Genomic DNA, 26,514 nt, shown 5'->3' on the forward strand with positions numbered 1-26,514 from the left:
TCAATTGATTGATCAGTGAATAATTGTCTCCTGAGCAACTGGAGCTTCATCACTGATCAGTTTTCAAAGCTGCTGCCAATTAAGTGTCTGTCAATGGCCGGACGAATCGATTAGCTTTGATTGGATGTGTGTAAGAGTCACAGTGAATCAGACGACCACAGGTTAGGGACACAAATGCTTTAGTTAAAGAAAAATAAGAAAACAGGTAAAAACTAGATTTTCTACAGTTTCCACTGAAGCAGAATATTCATCCTCAACATCAGCAACTATGACGTCACCTCACGTCACGACTAAAGTCTAAGAACACAACATGGCTTCGCTGACATGGTGGCTTCTGGCAAGACGCACAAGATTATAGGCACTAAACTCTGGAACATGCAACATGGTGGCTGGTTACTGTGGTTGTGCCGGGTCGAGTCCTGTGAAGCGAGTCATACACAGCGGAGTGCCACGTATGCAGAGGGGAGGAGCCTCAGGCCAAGATAAACATCACCTGCATGATGTCATCATGAAGGTGATCGAACAAGGACTTTAAAGAACGAGGGACATTTATTTAATAAGGGTGAAGCTGCGTTCGTTAAAGTGCTGGGGATGAAGAATGGTAACAGAGTCTGTAAGTTCAGATCGGACCCAACAACTCAGAGCCTGATGGGCTGTTCTCATCTATCACCTATGACGTCATTGAGCTGCTGCTTCAGTCATCATGACTTAACGTCCTCATCTCTGATTTAAACGCCATATCGACGAGACGAGACGAGAAGCTGTAAATGAAAAACTCAAGTAGGTAACTACGACTCCCAGGGTGCATTTCACTATCCAACAGCTAATCACAGCGCTACACTGTAACCACGGTGATGTGTTTATTTCCTGTCTGATGACAACATAATAATTGACTGCGAGTCATCCAAGCTTCCGTCTCCTAATTCGTCCTGATGTTTGTGGTAGTTTTTCATGGTTTTACCAGCAGGTGGAGTCTGGAGTCATCTGAGCAGGTTTCAGTCGCAGTTTTCTAACGTCAGACTCTGAACTCAGCGATCGAACACGAGCCTTTGGAGTCGGAGGTCACAGTCCTGTTTGTGGAGGCTCAACCTCAAGGTGCACTCTGCAGGTCCGAGCTAAACGATCCTGTAGTGAGCTGCGCTTTGCATGCTGGGACAAACATTAGCTAGCAGCTAGCTGTTAGCCTTCAGCTGGAGATTGCAGAGAGGTCTCTGGGATATCAAACCACTGATTTTCCTGCTTTTAACTACACGTTTACATGAGTGTCATCGTCAATCGGGGTTATTGGTATTTCTTTCCAACCGGTCAAGGCAGATGCTTCCATACTGCATCTCTGTCTACCACTAACAACATTTGCCTCGTGGCTGAGGTGTCATCGTTTACCAGCTTTAAAGCCCTTGGAGTTTTAAATCCTGCACCGACCAATCCTGATTCACTCTCGAATCTTAACTTACAGACTCAAAGTTAGTTTTCTGGTCGATGAATAGTTTTGTGAAGCTGCGTCACACCACCTTCAGGGTTTTTCTTTAGTTTACACCAACATCACCAACATGGCCGACAGTAAAACCTCAGCGAGGTCGCCCTCTGCGTACGTGTTTCTCCAGTTGAAGGCCTGCAGAGTCTACGAGTGACATGTAGACGGTTGATTGTACAAACTGTTCCAGATGTTCAACACAAAGAAACAATAAATGAGGAGTCCATTTCCCACTCGTTCATTAAGAATACAAACTAAAATAAAGCTACTGTAAAAGTGGATTTGGTTTGATATTAAAACGCTTCCTTTGGAAACGAAAAGACCAGAACATATTCAATGAAGACCAGAAATCGGAAGAATCTCTAAACTGGAAGAACAATTCGTTTGAAATACTTGTAAAACAACGGAGGAGTACTTAATGTTGTTTTAATCAAACAACTGACTTGTCTGTGTTTGAGGCGTTTTCAGTGTCTGATCAGACAAATCAAGAATTCCTCAAGTTGCTCCAATATTTCAAACGATGATCACTAACACTGTTCAGAATGAGGTCTGTGTAATCATGAATTCAATATAAATACTCGTACATCAGACTGGCTACCTGTAGGGGGCAGTCTGGATGAGGATGGAAGAAATTACTGAACCCCCCCCTCTTGTTTATTGTGGGATTAATGGAAAACAGGGAGGAAAACAAATGTGAGATTTCAAGAAACCAGTTTAAGGTGCAAACCGTTGCCCCACATCACCTCTGAGGCTTTCAGTCAAGGACTAGTTTCAGTAAGGGACCGTCAGTCAATAGCAGGACTTTAAATAAGGGACTGTCAGTCAATAATATCAGTTTAAAGCTGTATAACAGAGACAAAACAATAAACTATCAAAATACGAAATTAAAAAAATGGTTATATTCTGGAAGCAAAGTTTCGTTCAGAGTAATGTGTTGTTAAGCGTTGGTTTTTAGTTCCAAACTACTTCCCCCTCCCCAAGGAGACTAGCGGGACACAACAGCTGCCTTTTGATTATCTATACACACACTTTTTATCGGTTTTTCCTTTTTGTTTGTTTTTCCTAGAAAAAGACACTATCTCTCCTCCGTCTGTCCAGGTCGGTTCTCTAGTCCAGAACTTTACAGTCTCCGTACGGATCTCCGATCATACGGAGCAGAAGCTGCGACAGTTCCACCAGCCCTGTGTGACGATATCCTTCAATCTGCAAACAGTGTAAAAACATTCAACCTCCATGAATCTCTTCTTCCTTCTGGTGCTGACACAGTCCACTAGTACGCTAATCAGTCAGCCTGTTCATCGGCCTGACCAATCAGCTGACTCTTTCACTGACGGCAGTCCGTGACTCTACAGTTTCCTCCCGGCTAGGGCATGGGACTGCGGACTGAGGGACAATGTCTCTGAGCTCCCTGCTCTCACCTGCTGCCTCTGGCTCTGTCTGGAGCCTGGCTCTACCATCTGACCCTGGGACAACAACAGCCCCAGCTACTCCAGGAGGTCCAGCAGTCATGGAGCTGGGAGGTCTGGAGGTGCTGTTTGACCCTCTGTCTCCTCCTAAAACCTCTCTGCTTTCTGATGTCATGGCCGGTTCCCCTCTTCCTTCTGCCCTTAAGTCTTCCATACTGACTTCTCGGCTCGTCAGCAGACTTACTCGAGCAGGCCGTGTGGTGCTCAGGTCTTGGGGCTGTTCACTCTGGTTCTGTTGAGCAGGAACCAGGTTGGTCCTGGTTAGGCTGGGAGATGGTCGCTGGGATGAGAGGTGCTGCACACGGGGTCTAGTGAGCTGAGCGTGGGACTGGGGGTTCTGCTGTGTTAGAATCGGCTGAAACTGTGGTTGTGCTTGGGACTGGGCTGGCCTAGACTGTGAGAGAAACTGTCTGGGTTGTGGTCTGTATTGAGTCTGGAGTTGGTCATGCGAAGGGTGCCTTGTCTGCAGTTGGGGCTGCTCTTGATTCCTGGGTTGCAGGTGAGATTGAAATTGGGGGGTCCTGAACTGGTGTTGAGACTGTGTTTGGGTTGAGGTCCGGGACTGGGGTTGAGACTGTGTTTGGGTTGGGGTCCTGGACTGGGGTTGAGGATGAGCTTGGGTTGGGGTTCTGGGCTGGATTTGAGGATGAGTTTGGGTTGGGGTTCTGGGCTGGATTTGAGGATGAGTTTGGGTTGGGGTTCTGGACTGGGGTTGAGGATGAGTTTGGGTTGGGGTTCTGAGCTGCAGTCGAGGCTCAGCTTGGGTTGGGGTTCTTGACTGGGATTGAGTCTGGAGCTGGGTTAGGGTTCTGGAATGGGACTGAGTCTGAATTTGGGTTAGGGTCCTTGACTGGGGTTGAGACTCAAATGAGTGCCGGGACTGAGATTGTTGTCCGAGCTGGTTCTGGGTTTGAGACGGTTGTCTGAGTAGGGTTTGAGGTTGCGGTGCTGTGGGGGACTGACTTTGTGGATGTGGATGCCTTGTTTGGGGCGGATGAACATGCAGAATGGATGAGGACTGAGTTGGAGGATGCTGAGTCTGAAGCTGGGTTCGGTGCTGGGCTGGGGAGTGGCTAGACTGTGACTGGGCTTTTTTGGGAGACACCTGGGGCTGACTATGGGTTTGGGGTGGGGGTTGTTGGGACCGTGATTGGTGCAGGACATGCCTGGTAGGAGATGAATGGGGTGCAGGGTAGGGGGGCTGGGCTAGGAGCTTACTGGGAGACTGGGTCTGGGGATCTTGTTGGTGAGAGGGTTGGACCTGGTGGTGACTTTGAGGAGGAGGATGCCGAGGTCCAGGCAAGGCCTGAGGCACAAATTTGGACTGTGGTCTGGAAAGAGCTTGCTGGGTGTGCTGCAATTGTTGGGTGGTGATAAGAGGCACAGTCTGGGGCTCAACTTCAGGTCTTGACTGACTGGAGGGTGCTGGATGTCCAGGGGCTGGCGGAGGGGGAGGCGGAGGCTGATTTAATGTGGAGGCAGAGGACTGTTGGTGGCGATGATGATGGTGGTGGTGATGATGATGGTGGTGTTTGTGAGGTCTGTCCTTCTTTTTGTGGGTTTTTGGTGGACTAATGCTACTGCTGCTGCTACTCCTTCCTGCTCCCTCTCCCCCTTTATCACCTACATCTTCACCCACTTCATCTTCTCTGCTTCCTTCATCTCCAGCTGCTGCTCCTGTTTTCTCCTTGTGCTTCCTCCCTTTGTGTGTCTTGTGTCCATGTGATTGGCTTTCATCTGAAGCACTTGACTGCTTCTGTGGTTGTGACTGGCTCTGCTCAGGGGGGGTGGGCTGAGTCTCTGAGGTTTTAGCCCCTTCTCCTGTACCGCCCTCCCCCTCTGTAGTATCCCTCCTTGCAGTATCCGTTGTCGTAGCCATTGGAGTCGGAACACTCTCCCTCTCCTCCACTGTCTCTCTTGTTTTGCGTTTTTTGATTGGCAGAGCTGTTTCCTGGACAACAGGTTTGGTGGAGGACTCCTTGGCTGCTCTCCGTTTGGCCTCAGCAACTAAGATGGCAGCTGCAGTGTAGCTCCCAGCTGTTGAGCTACCAGCAGTGGGTACAGAGGAGGTGGATGCTGTGGCCACTGTTGCTGCTGCTGAAGCTGAGGCAGGTTTCCTCCCCCGTTTCTTAGGGGCAGTCTGTGGTGGGGGTGGAAGTTCTTGTTCCGATTTCCTTTTTCTTCCAGGACGGGACTTGGGCACTATAGCAGCTGACACCACCTGGAGAGGAATTTACAACATCAACAAGTAGCATTAGCATCGACATTGGTACTTCTTTATAAAAAAACGTCAACAATATTATTACACTGCAAACTCCATTGTTAATGAAAACAAACTGCAACTTCTGCACATAGTTGCAGGACTTTGTTACTGTACACATCTCGAGTCAATTGGAGTTTCTTAAAATGTTATTTCCATCATCCAATGGCATCCTCACTCCGGTGATCAGGTCATATCAAACTTGGGACAGTCTCTCTCCTTCCAGAGTTGGAATCTTTCTGTGGTGCAGAGACAATCCCCGCTGTCTTTTAATAAGACTTCCATGACTTCTTAATCTACACCCTTGCATGGGAAAAACCCTCTAAAGATTGAGGACAATGCACAAAGGCACCTCAGCCAGATGTTCCCAGGTCGATAATACAAGCTAGGTCCGTCTGACAGCCCCCGTGCCATCTGACTTATCTGACCGCCAAGTGGAGTCAATTCTTTCTGTTGCTGCAGTTTGGTCTAGATATTCAGTCAGTTAGAAATCTAGTTGGAAGCAATGTGTGCTTGGGACAGGCCAGTCGTACCTTTGAGGCAGCGGAGGAAGTACCAGTGGAGGACTCTGCCTTACTGAAGGGCATCTTGACCAGCAGTTTGCCCGGAGTTTTTTCAACCACACGCTTCATGGCCACGCCCTCTGTAGCCTGCCTCATTTTTCCACTGCCTATACAAAGACAACAGAAGGTGAACACCAACACTAAAGAAAACAAGAAACACCAAAATACTCTGTTAACTTTTGAGTTGATGACTCTTAGTGTCAGTACCTTTGGGTCGCCCACGACCTCGCCCCGACGGTTTTACCACCTTCGTTTTTTTGGGGGGTCGTTTCTCGCGGCGGGAGGGGCTTCCACGACCGGTCACCGTAAAATCAAAATCGTTGGGGTCAGTGGTAGTATCACCGACCTTCTGGAAGTAGGCAATAAGTTCCACTTTGGAGCGAAATGCTTTTCCCTCTGAGCTGAACAATTAGACAAAAACAAACAAACGTCATCACTAAAACTGTGCTATTACACCATTTCCTCATGGAGACGCAATACAGCATCAAGTGCTTTACTTAATCAGGTAGACATCAAACTTCCCCGCGGAGCGTCCAGACTTCCTCTGTTTGAGTTTGCGCGTCCAGCCATCAGGCAGTGATGGGTCGTCGTACAGTGGCCCACGATCCCGGATGATCGAGCGCCGCTGCCTCGGAGAACCTGCAGATTCACTGCCAGCCGCAGATTCGGACCCTGGTGCTGACCCCGGCTCTGAGGGACCTGCCACCGGCTCCAACACCTGAAAGGGAGGAAGCAACATTAGACAATTTTTTCAGACCTTTATTTAGAATATATTTGAGAGATCTGCACCAAGTACAAATAAATAGCTTTGTAATTAAAGAGAGCATCAGAATTCTTCAACAAATGAACAGCATGACTTAAAACCTTTCCCCTAACAACAAGCTATCAAGACGTCCATAATTTTGTGATGTCACAATGAACCAGTCACTGCCCTCAGTCATGGCCCCAGCATGGCCCACACCGACCCCCCCATCAATACTAACAGGATTTGGTTTCTCCAATTTTATACCTGAAAATAATTTTTTCATTGTAGACAAAAAAAAAACCCTGACTTTACCTGGGTCTGTGGCTCCGCACCCATCTGTGGCTGCAGCCCAGCTGTTGAAGGCGTGCCTAACGATGTGGTCTCAGCCCCTCTGTCGGCATGGCGACACTCCCTGCGGGCCTTCTTGGTCTTGGTGTGGGACCTGTCTCTCTCTCTGGTAGGGGGCTGGGGGTAGACAGGTCCCTCCTCCCCCTCTTGACCCTCCTCCCTGTGAGAAACAATGACATCATATCTGTTTACATTACATCACGTACGACATCACATGGTTTTCACATGGGTGGAGGGTTCAACAATAACCAAACAAATCTGACAATCTCGCAACCACGCCCACCTCACTCAGTGATTGGTCAGCTGTGTGGAGGTGATTGATCAGGAGAGATGCAGCGAGAGGACGATATCAGCTGCTGCAGACAATGAGCCTTTAAATAATACTGACTTCAGACCAGCTGCTAAAACACTGAGTCGCACCACATGGACACTCAGACGGTCACAATGGGTTTGATATTTACGTAAACACTGTAATTATTGATTATGATGATGAGTGTACCGATAATTAATCAGTTAACGATGATAGATCATAAAGTAGCTGCTCATTGGTTTCATGCCAATACACCGATCAATGCATGGACCGTTTGCGTGAGCGTCATGTCAATTTACTTTATTGGTCAGATCACATGTGATTTGTCAGTGAAATTCATGTAAATAAAAAGTAATGTAAAATTGGTAAATTAATGAAATATGAAAGCAACTAACTGTACTCCACATCAGAAATGGAGTAAAGGTACTTAACTTAATTACTATTACACTATAATAATTATGTAATTACTATATATATAAAGTATATATGTGTGTGTAAATATATATATATATATATATATCTATACGGTACACACACACACACACAAAAGTGAAGAGAGTGAAGCAGCAGGAACAGGAAGTGATCGGCAGGAAACATGCAGAAAGCTGCCTGGCTCAGCGGCTCTGAGGCAGCTGAATGCTGATCTCATTGGGGCCTCATAGTGTCTCAGCCCGCGGACAGGTGTGTGTGTGTGGGGGGGGGTTAACCCAGGTTAACGTGGGTTAACCCGGGTTACTGAGCAGCCCGCCTGCGCTCCCTCACATGAAAACACTGTTTGCTAACCAGCTAGCAGCCGTTAGCTCACCGCCTGTCTGACGACGGCGGGCGGACACACCGCCGGTGAGCGGGACTGTGATGTTTGTGTCGGACACGCCACAGCCGGCCCCCCTGGCCCGACTTCCCGGGGAGTGGTGTGGAAGTCAGAGCGGCCCGGCGGCGCACGGGAGGCGGGCTGAACCACGGCTAACCCCCGCCGTGGTGACAGCAGCTAAAGTAGAGACTTAGCAGTAAGTTTGTGACGTATTCCCGCTAACCCCGCTCCGCCGCGACAGGCCGCGGAGAAAACCAGCGCACTTTAAGTTGAATAAAACACACGACAGAAGCGGCTCTGCGGCGCGAGGCGGCGGCGCGTGAAGGAGGAGAAAATGTAAAAAGCCACTTACAGTCTGTCCTCTCCGCTCCGCACGGCGGCCATTTTTATTTAAATAAATAATTTTATATAAAAAAAAAAGCCTCTAAACATCTCTGCTCCCTCCTGCTGCACCCCGCCCCCCTCCGCTCACCAAACACCGCGAGACCTGCGCCGACATGACGTCAGGCAGCTCGGAGGCCCTGTAATCCCGCGAGACGTGACAGATGTTCGACACCGGAAACAAAGTGATGTTGTGTGAGTTTCAGTTCGCAAAGCTGAAGTTTTACACGTCATCAGTTTCCTGCACGAACCTTCACACGCGTCTCCGCGCTGCGGCGTCCCTGCTCACATGCTTTTGTTCTGAAGGAGCACTCACCGGAAGCGTCTCTTATTGTGGTGAGCTTGGCGGCGGGGCGGAAGCAGCTGAACCCGTGAGGCAGCGGTGGAGCTCGGTGACTAAACGGGCAGATGTTGCAGATGTTACCGTTTTACCGGATTTTTCCGGACTGATCCGTGTCCCGGTGTGACCCCTCCCCCCTCCACGCACACACAGCGTGTCGCTGTTAGCCTGTTAGCCTGTTAGCTTCAGAGGTGTGTCAAGTGATAACATGTCGGGGGGAGACCCGAGGGGACAGTTTCTCTATAAACTACCGCCCAAAGTCCTCTGGGACTTCTGCCGGGTCATGGACGGACTGTCAGACCTGGACTGGACCAACTTCGGTGAGTCCCGGTACCAAGGCTGTCTGCTAACGGCTAGCATGGAGGTGGAGGGTGTGTCTGTCTGTCTGTTCACCTGTCTGTCTGTTTATTTACCTGTCTGTTTATCTACCTGTCTGACTGTTCATATATCTGTCTGACTGTTGATTCAGTTGTCTTTCTGTTCACCTGTCTGTCTGTTGATCTGTCTGTCTGTTCACCTGTCTCTCTGTCGATTTGCCTGTCTGTCAGTTGATCGATCTGTCTGTCTACTGACATGTCTGCCTGTTTGTTTACCTGTTTGTCTGTCAATTCACCTGTCTGTTAGTTTATATATCTGTCTCTTCACCTGTCTGTCTGTTGATCTGTCTGTCAATTCACCTGTCTGTCTGTTTACCTGTCTGTCTGTTGATCTATCTGTCAGTTCACCTGTCTGTTAGTTTATATATCTGTCTCTTCACCTGTCTGTCTCTTCACCTGTCTGTCTGTTTACCTGTCTGTCTGTTGATCTGTCTGTCAGTTCACCTCTCTCTCTCTCTCTCTCTCTCTCTCTCTCTCAGCCTCGGAGGTCCTGTGCGATCAGACCGAAGTGCGATTGGCTGAGAGGAACGAGAGGCGGACCGACTGGGTGATGAACCAATGGAGTAACAGGAACGGTCGAGTCGGGGAGCTGATTGACCTATTAGAGCGTCTGCAGCTGTTCCGACCCCAAGATGTCATCCTCAGCTGTGAGTTCACCCCTGATGACCTCTGACCTCTGAGGACTCATTAATGCTCCCCCCCTTCTCTCTCTCTCTGCAGGGACATCCGTTCTGAAGCCGGTCTCGCCCCCCCCACCCCCTCCTGAATTCTCTTCCTCTCAGTTCGACCCCCCTCCCAAACCATCTGTGGCCCCGTCCACTGAGAGCACCCGCAGACTGACAGGTTAGTTTGTTTGTTGTGTTTGTCGTTGCGTCTCTCAAATGTCCGAGTGAGAGTCTCCTGTCTCTGAGGACTTTCTCCGCCTGGCCCCCCCCCACTGGATTCACTGCGAGTGAGTGGATGCTAAAATAAAAAAAAACTCAAATAATTATCGAAGACGAAGATGACACGAGACTTTGTGGTGATTAGAGCTGAAGCTGGTGTTGATGTGTTGTGAATAAAATTCCCTCAGCGGAATTTTTACTTTACTTCCTGTCTCGGCCTGCTGCACCCTGTTTCCCCTCTCGCCTGAATAATGCAGAGGATTTGTTGCTGTTGTGAACGTGTCTGTACAGAAACACAGGTCATGTCTGAAAATGGTAAAACGGTGTTTTACCATTCACTCATGTAAACTCAGACTGGGTTGACGCAGTAAATGACTGACAGAGGCTGTAAAAACAGACATGTAGAAAAGACCCAAAACTTATTTTGAAAAGCTTTTGTATCGGAACAATTCTCTCCCAAACCTTTTGATCCATATAAACGGTTAATGATAATATCCATGATCACTGTATCCAGTTTCCACAGTTTTTTTTAATGTAGCATTGACAATCACATGTCAGAGCTCTGCCCCCTGGTGGCTGCTGTGATGTTGACGTCTCTGCTTTTCTTTCTTTCCTCAGAAGATAAAGGAGGAGGAAGACCACTCCCGCGACCTGCCCCGCCCCCCTCCAATCTGCGGTCTGAATGCCACTCATCACACCCAGAGGTAATACACACACACACACACACACACAATACATATGCACACACAGCGCTGTGTCAGTGGTAATAATAATAATCATGTGACCCCTCAGGCAACCCCGGTGGTAGTGTGTGGCAGCGGAGGCGGGGTGATGTGCTGGTCATATGACGAGGTTCATGCTCGGACACATGGGTTCTCCACCTCCCTGCAGGTGGGCGAGGGGGGGTTTGGAGTTGTTTACAGAGCGACTCTGGGAAACACAGATTGCGCCGTCAAGAGACTTAAACAGGTCAGCCAATCACAGCACAGAACACAAACACTATGTCACAGGTCCAGTCAGAGTGTTTCTGTTATTGCTGTGAAGTTGTTGTCATTGATCTGGTTGTGTCCTGTAGGACTGTGTGTTGGACTTGACTTTTCTGAAACAAACTTTCCAGACAGAAGTGGAGAAACTTTCAAAGTAAGCGTCTCACATTATAAGACAAAGGCCTTTTTATTGGTTTATGTTTAGAAAGAAATTTCAAAATAAAAGCCTCTGTTGTGTTCAGGTTCAGACATCCAAACATCGTGGATCTGCTCGGTGTCTGTGAAGGAGGAGGATCGTTGTGTCTCATCTACAGCTACATGGACAACAGATCACTGGAGGAGCAGCTACACAACGTAACACACACACAAGCAAATACGCACAAACACACCTAGACACACACAGACACTAACACACACAGACACACTCACATATTCAAACTCACACACAGAGACACACATAGAGAGGGAGACAGACTTACACACACAGTCTATGTGTCATCAGATGTTATGCTTGAACCTTATATATTGCCTGTGTGTGTTTGTAGCAGTGTGATGTCCTCACCTGGTGTCAGAGACTCAGTATTGTTAAAGATGTGTCTTCAGCATTGGCGTTTCTCCACTCCCCCCCCGACAGACACGCACCGCTTATTCACGGAGACGTCAAGAGGTCAGTATGACATCACCGGCACGTCACCTGAAGCCACATAGTGTTTCCACCTGTAACACGTGTGTCTCTGTGTCCTCAGCTCTAACATCCTGTTGGACCGCCACCTGGTGGCAAAGCTGGCAGACTTCGGTCTGGCTCGGTTTGGGTCTAGCAAGTCAACGAGAAGCCCTGCCACTCGGACGGTGTCAGTGGGTAAAACAGAGACGGTCAGAGGAACGCTGGCGTATCTGCCTGACGAGTATGTGAGGAAGGGAGAGCTGGGGACCGAGGTGGATGTCTACAGCTTTGGAGTGGTGAGACACCCCAGGGGCTGATGGGAATTGTGGTTTACCAAAGGCTGTGATCTCAGCTGATGGACAGATCTGTAATCAAAACCAGGATCATTTAATACAGAGAGAATATTCCATCTGTGTCTGTTTATTCCCCTTGCTCATTAGATGACTTCACCTTACGCCCAATCAAAAACCTTTCTGACCAAATCAAAGCTCAGAAAGTTACGTTACAAAGACTGTAGATTTAAGAATCACCTGGAGGACAACATGTCTCATTATGTCTCCTGCTCTGTTCTGGAGTAGTTTACTGCAGCCCCTTGTGGCTGAGAGAGTATTAAAAATAATATGATCCTGTTTTCACCGAACCGAGGAAATTTACTCAGAGTGTGTGTGTGTGTTCCAGGTGTTGTTGGAGGTGTTGACTGGACGTCGTGCTCTGGAGAGAGACGGGAAGTCAGGAGAGAGATACCTGGTGAGAGCTCAGTCTGTGGTTCACCTGTTCATACTGGTCCACACACCAGATCGACCAGAACAGTGTTCAAGTGTTCTTTAAATGTTCCTGTGCAAACATTCAACTCAGTGTGGTTGTGGTTGTGCAGAAAGACCTGGTGGAGGAGGTTGAGGACAGTCTGACTGGCTCGTGTGCAGCAATGTGGAAGAAGCAGCTGGACCAGCGGCTAACAACAGGTCAGTGGTTGATACTGAACACGCAGTTCATCACCAGCTGTTTTCAGACAGGTCGTCTTTTTCATCCAGACTCTTACAACAGGAAATGTGGAAAGATCAGTGTTGTTGTTTACAGCTCATCCACACCAGCGTCAGCCCTTAACAACTCGTCTTTCCAAGTTGACGTCTTCGATATTGCTCCTCCTCTTCATCCTGAGATATTTGTATTCCTCCAGTTCCACGTCCGTCACTGTGAATTCTCCAGACATTTTCCTGCTGTTTTCTCACATGGACTCAGGGGCTGCAGAAAAAGTTCCAGAAAATGTCCAGAGACTCAGACTCTGTGTTAAATCACAATGTTAGTAATTAAACTGAAATCCTGAAAAAAAGATCTTCACATGAACTTGTAAACATGTTTATCAGGTTTGAACCTAAACCTGATCCTTTCATATGTTCATCATCATGAATAGTGACAAACAGGAGAACGCAGATTCCACTGGTGGAATACAGTCACTCGTCCAGTGTGAATATCATCAGTGTTTCAGTTCCTGATTAAGTGTCTGGACACAAACGACTGTTTTCTTCACCAGCTGCTGTGTCTCTGTTGTGTCTTCAGGGGGCGCTGCAGAGCCTGCTGAGTGGATGACTGTGTTGGCTCTGGCCTGCATCTGTTTGGAAAAGAACAGGAAGAAGAGGCCGGCGATAAGCGAGGTCAGAGACGCTATCGGCCCGAGGAATCATGTCACACGATTTAAATTTAATTGTCAGGGTCTGCGTGTCAATGATGAATGAAAGAACAAAACTAGAAAGGCACTCGGAGAGAGAGCATAACTCTGCCAAGGCGTTAGCACCATATTGTTTGTTGAGATCAGACACATAAACCATGGACACGGACATGCTCTGTAAACTGCTCACATCACAGCAGGTGAAATCGATTTTATGTTCAACGTTTAATTGATATTTGTTACTGCACAGATCCAGGATTTTTTTAAATTTTATTTTGTGACAGAATTCTTTCAATCTATGTAGCGGGAGTGCTTGTGCATACAAATGAAGGAACAGATTCTTAGTGAAAGACAAACCTCCCTGAACCTCAGTCTTCTTCAATAATGACAGCGACATTTTCTATTTGCTGATCAGACTTTACTTTTCTGAAACTGAAACTCAATTTAAAAACAGTTTTAAATTGAGTTTCAGTGCTCTACAAAAAAACTCAACATCCATTTCACCTCGTCTTGAAAACTTCAAGCAGAAAGTTTGTTTCACAGTTTCATCTGATAAAAACCTCTTCTGATTTTACTCAGGTCTTTGAAAAACTCAAGGATGTCCACAACCTGGTGACAGGGACCAACTCTTCCTCCTCTTCCCTCCATCACCCTCTTCCCCCTCACCCTCATTACTCCTCCCCGTCCCTCCCCCGTCCCTCTATGTCCATCAACTCCAGAGTAGAAGCTCTATCCAAAAAGATCTCCAAACTGGGACCACTGGAGGACCCCGCCCGGCCAACCCAGCCCTCCTCCTCTTGTGTTGGCCCCTGTGAGACTGATGAGAGTCAAGGATTCTCTCAGTTCAGATCAGACAGGACCAGCTCCACCTCTCTGTCCACCAGAGACCAGCATCACTGTGGCCCCTCAGAGTTCACGTCTGTCCCCACTGAGGACCAGTACAACTTCCCTCCTCAGCCAAGCTGCTCCAACAACAAGCCAGGGGCCTGGGCTCTCACAGGGCCTGACGACCAAGGTCAGAACTCAGCGCGGCTTTACGGTGTCCCAGAATACCTCTCTCCTGCAGGGTCCCTGCAGTCGCAGTCCTCGTCCCTGGGGCCCTCAGGTACATTTACATATATGTATATTTACTCATATAAAGTAATCTATCTATCTAAACATACTGGTTCAGTAAATATTGATAAGTGTCTGTATCTAAGAGCTCTAAACTTTATCTCTCCAATAAATGTTTGTGTTCAGGTCAGAACGAGCAGAAGAGGACGGAGCTTCTTTCGTCTGATGACCTCTGTACGTAAACTCTTAGTCTACTGTCATGTGACCTGTTGTCATCTTCATAAATATCATAAACACCACCTTTGTTTCTTTCCTGTGTCTCATGCTCGTGTTCTGTTCAGATGGAGAGGGCGGGGCTGCGGGCTCCAGACGACCCGAGGAGAGCGATGAGCTCGATTACCTTCCTGCCAAACACGACTGATGGATGGTGACATCAGAGAGGTCAGATGACAGCGTCTCTTTCCTCAGGACCAAAGAGTCTGTGAACTCAGATGACGACCTGCGCTGTCACATTAACTGTTAATGTTCCACTTGTGCCTCTCAGCACAGACGTGCTGTGTCCACACACACATCTTCCACAGGTTGGAGGGATCAGTGAAGGGGTCCTGAGGCCCCCCCGGGCCAGAACCTCGGTTTGAAGTGAGTGTCATTAAAGTTTGTTAAACTACCACAGGGGGGGGGCAGGACTGTCCCCGCTGATCAGACCTGCAGATGTGAATCAATCATACATATTTATTCTGATGATACATATTTCACTAGATATGAAAATTATCAAATGACTTTGATAATTTGGATTTATATTTTCATACATATTTCACATGTGAAACAAATAAAGTCGTCATGGCTCCTCCCACATGTATGTTTTTCATGTTTACATGTTAATCTTATTCTTGGTAAAAAGTTTAACCTCAGATGTCAGGTCGTCCTGACAATGTCCTGTCACCAATTGCTGTTATCACATTAGCCCTGTCATTGCTAAGGAATATTAGCATTTGCTGTGATAAACTTCATTAATGGTCATGGGAGCTAATGCTCACAAGTATTTGCTTTTGCCAATATTCTGTGCTGGTGCTAATGTGGGCCTGCTGGCTGGCTGATGACCTCACAGGCCCATGCTGTCATTTATTACTATTTTCATCCTGGCTAACATGAACTAGCATTGACCTAGTCATGCTGCAACACCGCTAAGCCTAGGTTACCTGCTGGTGGAACTACTGAGCTAATGTGTGTAGCTTATTGACAGAGGCAGGAACACCTGTCAATCAATCTATTAATGAAGTAAACAGTTTTATGAACTTTAGTCTTGATTGTTGTCGAATGTTGATCGTAGCTGTGGTTGAATGGTTTTATTAAGTCCTCAGCAGTATTTATCTTTTACTATATATATATATATATATATATATATATATATATATATATTCATGGTATGATGATCTGTGTAGTGGCATAAACTCAATTTGAATTAAAGTTATTATTTACTATTAATTAATATGAATGATATTAAGCCACCACAGGGCTCAGTTAGCGGGACGCTGATCCGGTTCAGAGTCCTGTGTTGACTGCTAGTTTAGCTGTTAGCCGTTAGCCGCGCTGTGTTTTATTTGGTAGCCGTTAGCAGCATGATGGCGGCTCCCGTCCCGGCACACAGCTCCTCTCCCCGGCTCATATAACAGCAGAGCTCCGTCTCACCGGCGCATGGAGCAGCGGCCCCGGTTCTCTCCCGACACTTCGACTGCGTTCGTTCAGGTTCTTGTCCGCCACAGCAGCTACCGGCGGCTTTCTGTCGACTCTGCACAGCGTTCACCGGGTAAAATGGCGGCCTGTCTGCTGCAGTCTGCGGGCTAGCTAGCGGCACCGCGGTCCGTCTCGAAGACGCCGATTGGATTAGCAACGGAGGTTTAGTTCTTCACTCTGGGTCTGCACCGGACACTGGTTCTTCAGTGTCTGATCAACGTTACCCTCACCGGGACAGACGCTCATCACTGCCCGCAGTTAGCCACTGGGCTAGTTAGCGGGGTAATGCTAATTCCGCGCTGTTAGCGAGCGGAGACTATTAAAAAAAACCTTGTGACTAAACTGGACGAATTGTTTCTGTCACCGAGAACCGAGAGTGCCGAGCCTTGATAGTCATGGCATCCGAAACAGCGGTGCTGCAGCCCCGCTGGAAGCGCGTCGTGGGCTGGACCGGCCCGGTACCGCGGCCCCGGCATGGACACCGAGCTGTGGCCATCAAGGAGCTGATGGTGGTGTTCGGCGGAGGGAACGAGGGGATCGTGGACGAGCTGCACGTCTACAACACAGGTACGAGATAAAGATCGGTGCGGTGGGGCAACAGCTACACGGACACAAGCTAATGCTAGCCCTGCTATATGCACAGGCTAACTTTGCCGAAATGCTAACGGGTTCATTCTGTGGCTGCGCTTTAAAGAGTTGCTTAGCGTGCTATGCTAGGTTAGCTTCCGCAGCCTCTTCACATGCTAACGGTGTTAGCAGGAGGCTAACGGGCACCAACACGGAGAGAAATGGCGCGTTTTTACTGAAAACATTGCTGACGTCTCAGAGACACGCCCCCTGCTGCTGCAAGAGGAATGGCGGGAAACACATTGTAAACAATAAACAAACAAACAGGAAGTCGCGTCTTTAACTTTCATTATTTCAGGGATTGAAGTTCTGATCCCAAACTATTTGTTCTGTCATGTTTAATAAAGTTTAATGAAACATGATTCTGCCCCCCCCCCCTCTTTGTTTGTTCATTAATGTTTAATAAAGTTAAATTAATATTATTCTGCCCCCCCCCCCCCCCCAGCCACCAACCAGTGGTTCATCCCTGCGGTCTGTGGTGACGTCCCCCCCGGCTGTGCCGCCTATGGTTTTGTGTGTGACGGGACAAGGCTGTTGGTGTTCGGCGGGATGGTGGAATACGGTAAATACAGCAGCGACCTCTACGAGCTGCAGGTGAGTGATGTCACTGCTGGGGGCGTGGCTCGGGGGGGACACCTGTCATGGACACAGCTCCAACACTCACTGTGTCCGTCACATGACGATAGTATGTTGTTTATCTTCAGGCGAGTCGCTGGGAGTGGAAACGTCTAAAGGCCAAAGCTCCAAAGAACGGCCCGCCTCCCTGTCCTCGCCTTGGACACAGCTTTTCTCTGATTGGTAGCCGCTGTTACCTATTTGGAGGACTGGCCAATGACAGCGAGGATCCCAAGAACAACATCCCCAGGTGAGAAACATCACACAGGTATATCTGTGTGTCTGTCTGATGCCCGACTAACTTTTGACCCCTCCCAGATACCTGAACGACCTGTACTGTCTGGAGCTGCGCCCAGGATCCAGTGTGGTCGGCTGGGAGGTTCCACTGACTTCAGGTCAGCCACCGCCTCCCAGAGAGAGTCACACGGCTGTGGTGACGAGCGGCCGCGGAGCAAACAGACTGATCATCTATGGAGGGATGAGCGGCTGCAGACTGGGCGACCTGTGGGTCCTGGACATAGGTGAGACCCAGCTCGGGTGGGATGTGGGTGTGGTCAGGCTCTGCTCAGGTGGGATGTGGGTGTGGTCAGGCTCAGGTGGGATGTGGGTGTGGTCAGGCTCAGCTCAGTTGGGATGTGGGTGTGGTCAGGCTTAGCTCAGGTGGGATGTGGGTGTGGTGAGGCTCAGGTGGGGATGTGGGTGTGGTCAGGCTCAGCTCAGGTGGGATGTGGGTGTGGTCAGGCTTAGCTCAGGTGGGATGTGGGTGTGGTCAGGCTCAGCTCAGGTGGGATGGCAGCAGCTGTCAGTCTAAACTAAGCTCTTGTCGTGATGTCACAGACTCTTTGACCTGGACCAAACCTGCCCTCAGTGGGACCGCCCCCCTCCCTCGCAGCCTCCACTCGGCCACCGCCATCAACAACAAGTATGAGACACACACTGACACTGACACTACAAAATACTAATACATACTGTACTACAAATACAGACTAATATAAAAAAATACACACATTACTACACAAACGTTTTGTTATTGCAGCTCTTAAACTGACAACATTCAGACTGGACTCACCTGTGTCTGTCTCTGACTCCACCCGTCTGTCTCTGACTCCACCCGTCTGTCTCTGTCTCCACCTGTGTCTGTCTCTGTCTCCACCTGTGTCTGTCTCTGTCTCCACCTGTGTCTGTCTCTGTCTCTGACAGGATGTATGTATTTGGAGGTTGGGTTCCTCTGGTGATGGATGATGTCAAAGTGGCGACTCATGAGAAGGAGTGGAAGTGCACCAACACACTGGCCTGTCTAAACCTGGGTACGTACAGACACACACACACACATATTCAGGAGCAGCGTGAATTATGACCTCTGCTGCTGAGCTGGCTGATAAAGGGGGAGCAACATTGTACAGTACTAAAGCAATTAGTAAAATCAGTCACACTGTCAAATGCTACCAAATAAATAATGTGAGGCAATAATTTGATTCTCTATTTTATTTTTATCCATTTTTCCTTTTTTCCCAGATAAAAAAGTTTTGATTGTAAATTATTGTACATTTCTGTAATTGTATAGACATTGTTCCAAATGTCTTAATGAAAGGGACCGTTTGTTCTGCATGGGGTTTTATAATTATATATATTAGTAGTCTTCTATCAGTCGTCCTGACCACCTGTCTGTCTACCTACCTGTCTACCTCATCAGACAACATGTGTTGGGACTCAGTCTTGATGGATGTTCTGGAGGAGACTGTCCCCAGAGCTCGAGCAGGTCACTGTAGTGTCTCCATCAACTCCAGACTGTACGTCTGGAGCGGCAGAGACGGATACAGGAAGGCCTGGAACAACCAGGTGTGCTGCAAGGACCTGTGGTACCTGGAGACAGGTGAGACACACACAGAGACAGGCTCTGTGCACACATGTTTTTAACATCTGTCTTGAGAGAACTGATCAGCTCTGAGCTGTGACTGTTCACTCCTGACGTGAAAAAATGTCTGTTTCACCCATTTGTCTCTCTCTTACCTGTCTTCCCTCAGAGCGTCCCTGTGCTCCCTCTCGGGTGCAGCTGGTCCGGGCCAACACGTCGTCTCTGGAGGTGAGTTGGGGCCCGTCTCAGACGGCGGACACGTACCTGCTGCAGCTGCAGAAGTACGACATTCCTGCCACACCTGCGTCCAGCCCCGCCCCCAACCCTGTGCCCACGGCCACTCCTGGAGTCAGCTCCCCCAAGAGTCCCGCCCCCGTTGCGGTGGCATCGGCCAACCAGACGGTCACGCTGGTCCCCTCCAATCCTGGAAGCCCATTGGCTGCTGCTGCAAAAGCACCAGGTGAGTTGACAACACCTCACAGGTGAGTCTGTAGGCCATGGATCTGGTGCATGTGAATATTTCTTACCTGTGTTCTGCAGCTGTCCTGAAGGTGGCAGCAGCTCCAGGTTCTGTGGGCGGAGCCTCCATCATCACAGTGAGACAGGCCACACCTAAATCCCCAGTTGCCGCGACAACACTTCCTGCAGGCGTTCGTATGGTGGCACCTGCTCAGTCTGGACAGGCGACGGTACGTAGTTCTGTTTCTCATCATACAACCCAAGGTCCAACAGATTCACCATGGCAACCCCTGCCATTTAAATCATATCTGGAAAAACTTACTGGGAATTTTCCAGGCACAGTCTCTCTGTCTTTTTCATTGGACGCAGTTTAATTGTCATGGAAATGGTGCAGCTGTAGATTTCAGCCACACGATTACAAAACTGCTTTCTTGACAACAGAGAAAACCACGAGCTGTGACTGAAAGCTCTGGAGCATTTCCCGTAATGGAAACTGTGTTTTTGAACTTTAACTCTCAACATCCATCCTCCTGCCATCTACTCTCAGCCAATAGGCAGCAGCCCTCAGATGAGTGGAATGGCGGCACTGGCAGCAGCGGCGGCAGCCACTCAGAAGATCCCCCCATCGTCAGCGGCGGTGTTGAATGTCCCTGCAGGAGCCACGATTGTGAAGACGATGACCGGGAGTCCAGCATCCAGCAGCCTGCCAATCAAAGTGGCCGATCCTGTTACCATGGTAATGTCCACGGCTAACAGCGTGGCGTTCAGCCTGCTGAGTCATGTTTGCATGAACAGTTTCTAAGGAACGTGGAGAGACGGTTCAGACAGGCGCTCGTTCACGGTGGTAAATCTGGTCTGACACTGATGACATCACAGTAGCTTTACATATAGCTCACCTGTTCTCCCCGTCTCAGGTGACCAGCCCTGCCACTCGGATGTTGAAGACCGCTGCTGCTCAGGTGGGCGGGGCCTCGGTTGTCTCCACTCCTGGCACCCCGAGCCGACCGGTCATCACAGTCCATAAGTCGGGGACAGTGACGGTCTCCCAACAAGCTCAGGTGGTGACCACGGTGGTGGGTGGAGTCACAAAGACCTTCACTCTGGTTAACAGTCCACTCGGTGTGGGAGGAGGCGGTTCTCTGGTGAGTGATGTCACTTGATGGGCATGGCGCTCTACCTGTACGTTGACAGAACTGATGATGTAAACACTTCCTGTGTTCCAGATCAATAACCTGGGAAAGATGTTGTCAGTGGTTCAGACCAAACCGGTTCAGTCAGGAGCTGTTACTGGTCAGGCTGGCAGCAGCTCCATCGCTCAGCTGATCCAGGTACTGACCTCTGACCCCGTTGATTGTCTCAACAACTGGTTGCACTGAAGAGCGCGTCATATCACCTGACACATGTTAACACTTGTGTCTTTGTGCGTTTGAAGAAGGGCGCTCTTCCAGCAGGAACCATCTTGAAGTTGGTGACGTCTGCAGATGGAAAACAGAAGACCATCCTCAGCACAGTGCAGTCAGGATCCACGGCGACCAAACCCACCATCCTTGGTGTCTCCCCGACAACCGCCAAACCTGGAACCACCATCATCAAGACCATCCCAGTGTCTGCACTGCACGGCGGTGCAGGTAAAGGAAACATTCCTGATCACATGATTTATGTTCAACCTGACAGTTGACTGATTTAAGCTCCTCCCCTTGCAGGTAGAAACAGTCCAATCACCATCCTCACCACTAAGGGGGTATCGCCAGGAACTATGGGTAAAATCATCACCACAGTCCCCAAGATCACTGCAGGAGGTCAGCAGGGGGTCACACAGGTAACACACACACTGTAACAGCACACACACACACGTAGCACACATAGGTGATGAAATGACAAAAACTATTTTCGCAATAATTGTACTTTATTTAACTGTCTCTCTCTGACACGCTGTGTGTGTGTGTAGGTAGTGTTAAAGGGAGCTCCAGGTGTTCCTGGTACCATCCTCAGGACTCTACCTATGAGCGGAATCAGACTGGTCTCACCCGGATCCAAACCTACTGTCGCCACTCTGGTTGTCAAGCCAACCACAGGTAAACAAGGGTCAGCTGATGGCTGCTTCTTATTTCAGGTGGAACACTGTGTCACCAACAGTGTGTTTGTGCGTCTGTCTCCACAGGAGTGTCCAGTCTGGGGACAGTAACAGGAAGTGTCTCCAGCACGCTGGCAGGTAGAGCCACTGCTTCTGCTAACGCCTCCCTGGCTACGCCCATTACCACCCTGACAACCATTGCTACTCTTGCCAGCCAGGTTACCACGGCAACCGCCGCTGCAGCAGTACCCACACAGGTAAAATCTGTCCTTACAGACTACTGTACTACAGGAATAATAATACATTACTGAAGTAATCCTGTGTTTTCTACTGCAGGTGACTCTGATCACAACTCCGAGTGGAGCTGAAGCTCAGCCACTGGTCCAGGATCTGCCCGTCTCCATCATGGCGTCTCCTACATCAGAAGAACCTGGAAGTGGTACAAGTACTGCAACAGTAGAAGAGTCTGCAGACACTGAGACAGGTAAGGAACTGTCATTGTACAGGATACTACTTCGGTACTTCACTGAAGAGTCATGTGTTGATGATGTCATTGTGACCATGTAGCGGTGACGTCTGTCTGCTCCAACCCGCCCTGTGAGACTCACGACACGGGGACAACCAACACCTCCACTGTCGCCACAGCAACCATGGGCGGTAACAACAGAGTGTGCTCCAACCCGCCATGTGAGACTCACGACACGGGGACGACCAACACCTCCACTGTCGCCACAGCAACCATGGGCGGTAACAACAGAGTGTGCTCCAACCCGCCATGTGAGACTCACGACACGGGGACAACCAACACCTCCACTGTCGCCACAGCAACCATGGGCGGTAACAACAGAGTGTGCTCCAACCCGCCATGTGAGACTCACGACACGGGGACGACCAACACCTCCACTGTCGCCACAGCAACCATGGGCGGTAACAACAGAGTGTGCTCCAACCCGCCATGTGAGACTCACGACACGGGGACAACCAACACCTCCACCGTCGCCACAGCAACCATGGGCGGTAACAACAGAGTGTGCTCCAACCCGCCATGTGAGACTCACGACACGGGGACAACCAACACCTCCACCGTCGCCACAGCAACCATGGGCGGTAACAACAGAGTGTGCTCCAACCCGCCCTGTGAGACTCACGACACGGGGACAACCAACACCTCCACTGTCGCCTCCTCCAGCATGAGCCAAACGCTACAGGTGAGCTCATTTATTATGGTCATGGAGTCGCACCTGTGCTGCGTGAACCAGATGATGTCATAATGTGATGTCACACCATGTGACACAGCTCAACCAGTCACATCAGAGAACATCAGTGAGCAGCAACTTTAGCATACCTGGTGCCAGTGAGCTGACAGGTGAGACAGCAGGTGAGCGTTGGTTGAAGCTAAACCTGATCCAACATGCTTTTGGTTCCAGGTTTGTTCAAACCCACCGTGTGAGACTCACGAGACTGGAACCACCAACACCGCGACCACAGCAACAGGTAAACTGACACACCTGGTCTACACCTGGATCAGGTCCTGGAATGATATGGAACAGATGTTGAAGGTTTTGATGCAGCTGCTCTTCAGGAAGTGACCTCACTTGTTGTCCTGTGTATCCAGCTCAACAGGGCGGAGACGTTCTTCAGGTTGACTCCACAGACCCCACCTCCTCTTCTGACCCCACCTCCTCCACAGCCAATCGGAGCAGAGCTGTTACCATGGTTACACAGGCAACGCCCACACCCGGACCATCCATACCTGTGAGTGACACACACTGAAACACACACACACACACACACACACACACAGGGGGATTGTGCTGATGACATGTTTGTCCGTCTGCAGATGATCTCCTCTTTGGTGGAAGAAGACAGGGTTGAGTCCTCAGAGTCCACAGACACTGTTGCCATGGTAACAGGGCAGGAACCTGACCCCACAGATAGCCAACCAGATGCTGTCATTCTACAGGTTCACATGGAGAGCAGCGAGACAGCTGCACAGGTAGGTCACACACAAAGTACACAGTATTAACCAATCAGCACTTAACACCACATTAACACTCCACCCCTCCCCCCTTAGGTGGCGACCACAGATCTTCCTCAGGAGCTGATGTCATCAGAAGGGGACGGAGGTGAGGCGGTCCCTGGGACGACAACCTTGATGTTGGCGACAGGACTAACCCCAGATCAGCTGACTGCTCAGCAGGCCACAATACAGGCAGTACTGCAGGCAGCAGGACACATAGGTAACACACACACACACACGTAAACACACACTCACATAGGGGTTAGTTCTGGGACACTGAGGGACAGACAGACAGACAGACAGGCTGGTCTTGAAGACAGAGTTCTACCCAGATGTTCAGTTTTTGTCTCATCAGACTCTTTGTCCTCACTGGGACACTGAATTGTTCCAGGAAAGATGGTCTGACAGAGGGAATGTGTGTCTTCATGTCTCTGCAGGTGGAGCTGAGGACTCCATGGATCAATCCGTCCCCATCATTCTGACCCAGCAGGAACTGGCAGCTCTGGTCCAACAACAACAGCAGCTACAGGACATCCACGACCACCCAGAACCACAGCACAGCAGCCTGCCCACAGGTACAAGGTTGTGATGGAATCACATGACACTGTGATTGCGTCATAACGCTGTGTTCAAAAGAGTTTTCTGCGTTTTGTTTCCCAGAGGGCCTTGCCCCAGCAGACAGCCTCAATGACCCGGCAGCAGACAGCAACGCACATGAGATGACCTCATTGGCAGTTACCAGCGCCGTCGCTAGATTGGCCAGCACGTTCAGCCCCACCCCTCCTCCGACGTCAGGTCTGGCAAAGATTCAAGCTGTTGCCACAGGGACTGAGGCGACCAGTGAGATTACAGCGACCACAGGGGTAAGACGTCGTGCTGCAGGTTGCCAGGGGGAGGCAGCAACACACTCACAAACCGCTAACAGCTGCATCACACTTACCACATGCTACATGCTAACATTACACCTAAACCAGGCCACACACTTGAACAAACTGAAACCATGCTAACAACGCTGTGTGTTGTGTGCAGCAGCAGAGTGTTGAGGTGAAGTCTTCGGTAAGGAACAGTCGATGGTACGACGTTGGCGTCGTCAAGGTTACAAACATGGTGGTCTCTCACTTCTACATCCCAGACGAAGACAACATGGCCGAGGTAAGATCTTCACACTAAAATCATAAAACTGACTATTGTTACCTCTTCAAATTAAAAGCTCCTTTGTAAATCCTTCCTCGTTGTTGCTACATGCATTAACTTTGTGAAATGAGTCTGTCACATTATTGATGGTGATTGATCAGGTGATTTATGAGGATATCGATGACCTGTGTACCTGCAGGACGACTCAGGTGTGGTACCTGACTACAGTCAGATGAGGAAGGTGGAGCTGCAGCCGGGGACAGCTTATAAGTTTCGTGTTGCTGGGATCAACATCTGCGGCCGTGGAGCGTTCTCTGAGGTGTCGGCGTTTAAAACATGTCTGCCTGGTTTCCCCGGAGCGCCATGTGCCATCAAGATCAGCAAGGTATTTCCTGTTTGTGTGGCGTGAGCCTCAGTGCAGTGAGGACTCATGGGAAATTTAGCTCAGGCAGTGTGTTTCTATGACTCAGTGTTGACGTGTAGATCTGATCTCTCAGAACCTGGACGGAGCTCAGCTCACCTGGGAGCCTCCGGCTGTCACGTGGGGCAAGATCGTGGAGTACTCGGTGTACCTCGCCATCCAGTCCAGCCAGGCCGCCTCCTCGGTTTCAGGCCCCGCCCAGCTGGCCTTCATGAGGGTGTACTGTGGTACCAGCCCGTCCTGCCTGGTCCAGGCCTCCAGCCTCGCCAACGCACACATCGACTACACCACCAAGCCAGCAGTCATCTTCCGCATCGCTGCTCGCAACCAGAAGGGCTATGGACCGGCCACCCAGGTCAGGTGGTTACAAGGTGAGAACATCAAAGAGATCAGAGAGACGGAGCGGTAGAACGTTGGAGAACCAACAGAACGGAGAGGAAGTGACTGTTTGTTTTTCTTCTGTAGAAAATAAAGACCTCAAAACAACAGTGAAGAGAGGAGGAACTACACAACTGTAAGATACACACACCAGAAACACACTAATACACACACACACTAATACACACACACACACCAGAAAATTACTAATATACACACACACACACACACACAAACACCAGAAACACACTAATACACACACACCAGAAACTCACTAATACACACACACACACATCAGACACACACAAATACACACATACACTAACACGCAATAATACACACACACAGTAACCCCCCCCCCCCCCCCCTTCTGTTTCAGGAAACCTGTCGGACCAAAGAAATTCAAAACGGACCAATAGGAGGAGGCCACCACCTCCAGAGGATGTGATTGGTTCTCCTCGTCTTCAGCTCCATCGGTTCAACTCTGGGAAACTAACAAAATTAAAGACTTGTAATATATTTGTACATTATCGGCCAATCAGGACCTCTGCAGTGTCACTGAGACAGAGGGGGCGGAGTCAACAGCCTTTCGTGGAATGATGGAAACAATAAAGTTTGAATTTGAGTCGTAGCTCTGTCTGTCTGTCGGACGTCATTTTAACGGTCAGAGGTGGCGCTGTTGTCAGGGGGTGGAGTTTAAACCAGCTCTGTTGTAAATGTTTTTGTTCTTCTGTTGTCGAGGCGTTCGTGCTCCCATTGGTGGAATACGAGTCCAGCTGTTTGAAAATCAAACCTGTTTGTGAATATTCTCTGGAACAATAAAGATTTTTAGATAATTTTTTTAACAAGTGTTGTCGAGTCTATTTCCT

At 49.3% G+C, this 26,514-nt stretch overlaps 3 protein-coding genes across 7 annotated transcripts; 2 read left to right on the plus strand and 1 right to left on the minus strand.

The window, feature by feature from the left end:
• Positions 1–162: 162 nt before the first annotated feature.
• mecp2 (methyl CpG binding protein 2) lies at positions 163–8,464 on the minus strand. 2 transcript variants are annotated; one of them, XM_069527558.1, is made up of 6 exons: positions 8,330–8,464; positions 6,821–7,016; positions 6,261–6,481; positions 5,971–6,164; positions 5,734–5,870; positions 163–5,161 (listed from the first exon to the last, which is right to left on the minus strand). In XM_069527558.1, the coding sequence occupies exons 1-6, from the start codon at positions 8,359–8,361 to the stop codon at positions 2,786–2,788; spliced, it is 3,156 nt and encodes a 1,051-aa protein (XP_069383659.1). In that variant the 5' UTR covers positions 8,362–8,464; the 3' UTR covers positions 163–2,785. The 2 variants fall into 2 exon arrangements, with proteins under 2 accessions (XP_069383659.1, XP_069383660.1); XM_069527559.1 differs by lacking the exon at positions 8,330–8,464 and adding an exon at positions 7,972–8,122.
• A 65-nt stretch (positions 8,465–8,529) lies between these two features.
• Positions 8,530–15,181, plus strand: irak1 (interleukin-1 receptor-associated kinase 1). 4 transcript variants are annotated; one of them, XM_020111445.2, is made up of 15 exons: positions 8,530–9,018; positions 9,555–9,722; positions 9,796–9,918; positions 10,578–10,663; positions 10,752–10,928; positions 11,035–11,099; positions 11,188–11,299; positions 11,491–11,612; positions 11,692–11,905; positions 12,288–12,356; positions 12,484–12,571; positions 13,167–13,261; positions 13,855–14,380; positions 14,515–14,562; positions 14,670–15,181. In XM_020111445.2, the coding sequence occupies exons 1-15, from the start codon at positions 8,907–8,909 to the stop codon at positions 14,747–14,749; spliced, it is 2,085 nt and encodes a 694-aa protein (XP_019967004.2). In that variant the 5' UTR covers positions 8,530–8,906; the 3' UTR covers positions 14,750–15,181. The 4 variants fall into 4 exon arrangements, with proteins under 4 accessions (XP_019967004.2, XP_019967006.2, XP_019967005.2 ...); XM_020111447.2 differs by having other exon boundaries at positions 8,663–9,018; positions 11,494–11,612; XM_020111446.2 differs by having other exon boundaries at positions 8,663–9,018; positions 10,581–10,663.
• Positions 15,182–15,783: 602 nt separating this feature from the next.
• Positions 15,784–26,490, plus strand: hcfc1b (host cell factor C1b). The gene is made up of 29 exons (XM_069527551.1): positions 15,784–16,629; positions 17,135–17,283; positions 17,394–17,554; positions 17,623–17,825; positions 18,142–18,226; positions 18,505–18,611; positions 18,998–19,177; positions 19,329–19,619; positions 19,700–19,848; positions 20,166–20,354; positions 20,533–20,760; positions 20,842–20,946; positions 21,051–21,246; positions 21,322–21,437; positions 21,567–21,693; positions 21,780–21,949; positions 22,029–22,176; positions 22,260–22,900; positions 23,120–23,186; positions 23,308–23,447; positions 23,533–23,688; positions 23,767–23,932; positions 24,150–24,287; positions 24,373–24,575; positions 24,742–24,864; positions 25,046–25,231; positions 25,344–25,638; positions 25,733–25,781; positions 26,025–26,490. Exons 1-29 carry the CDS (start codon positions 16,458–16,460, stop codon positions 26,062–26,064), a joined length of 4,980 nt encoding a protein of 1,659 aa, XP_069383652.1. The 5' UTR covers positions 15,784–16,457; the 3' UTR covers positions 26,065–26,490.
• The last annotated feature ends 24 nt before the right edge of the window (positions 26,491–26,514 follow it).

Source organism: Paralichthys olivaceus, chromosome 6 (genome assembly GCF_024713975.1).
Source record: "Paralichthys olivaceus isolate ysfri-2021 chromosome 6, ASM2471397v2, whole genome shotgun sequence".
NCBI classification, from domain to species: Eukaryota; Metazoa; Chordata; class Actinopteri; order Pleuronectiformes; family Paralichthyidae; genus Paralichthys; species Paralichthys olivaceus.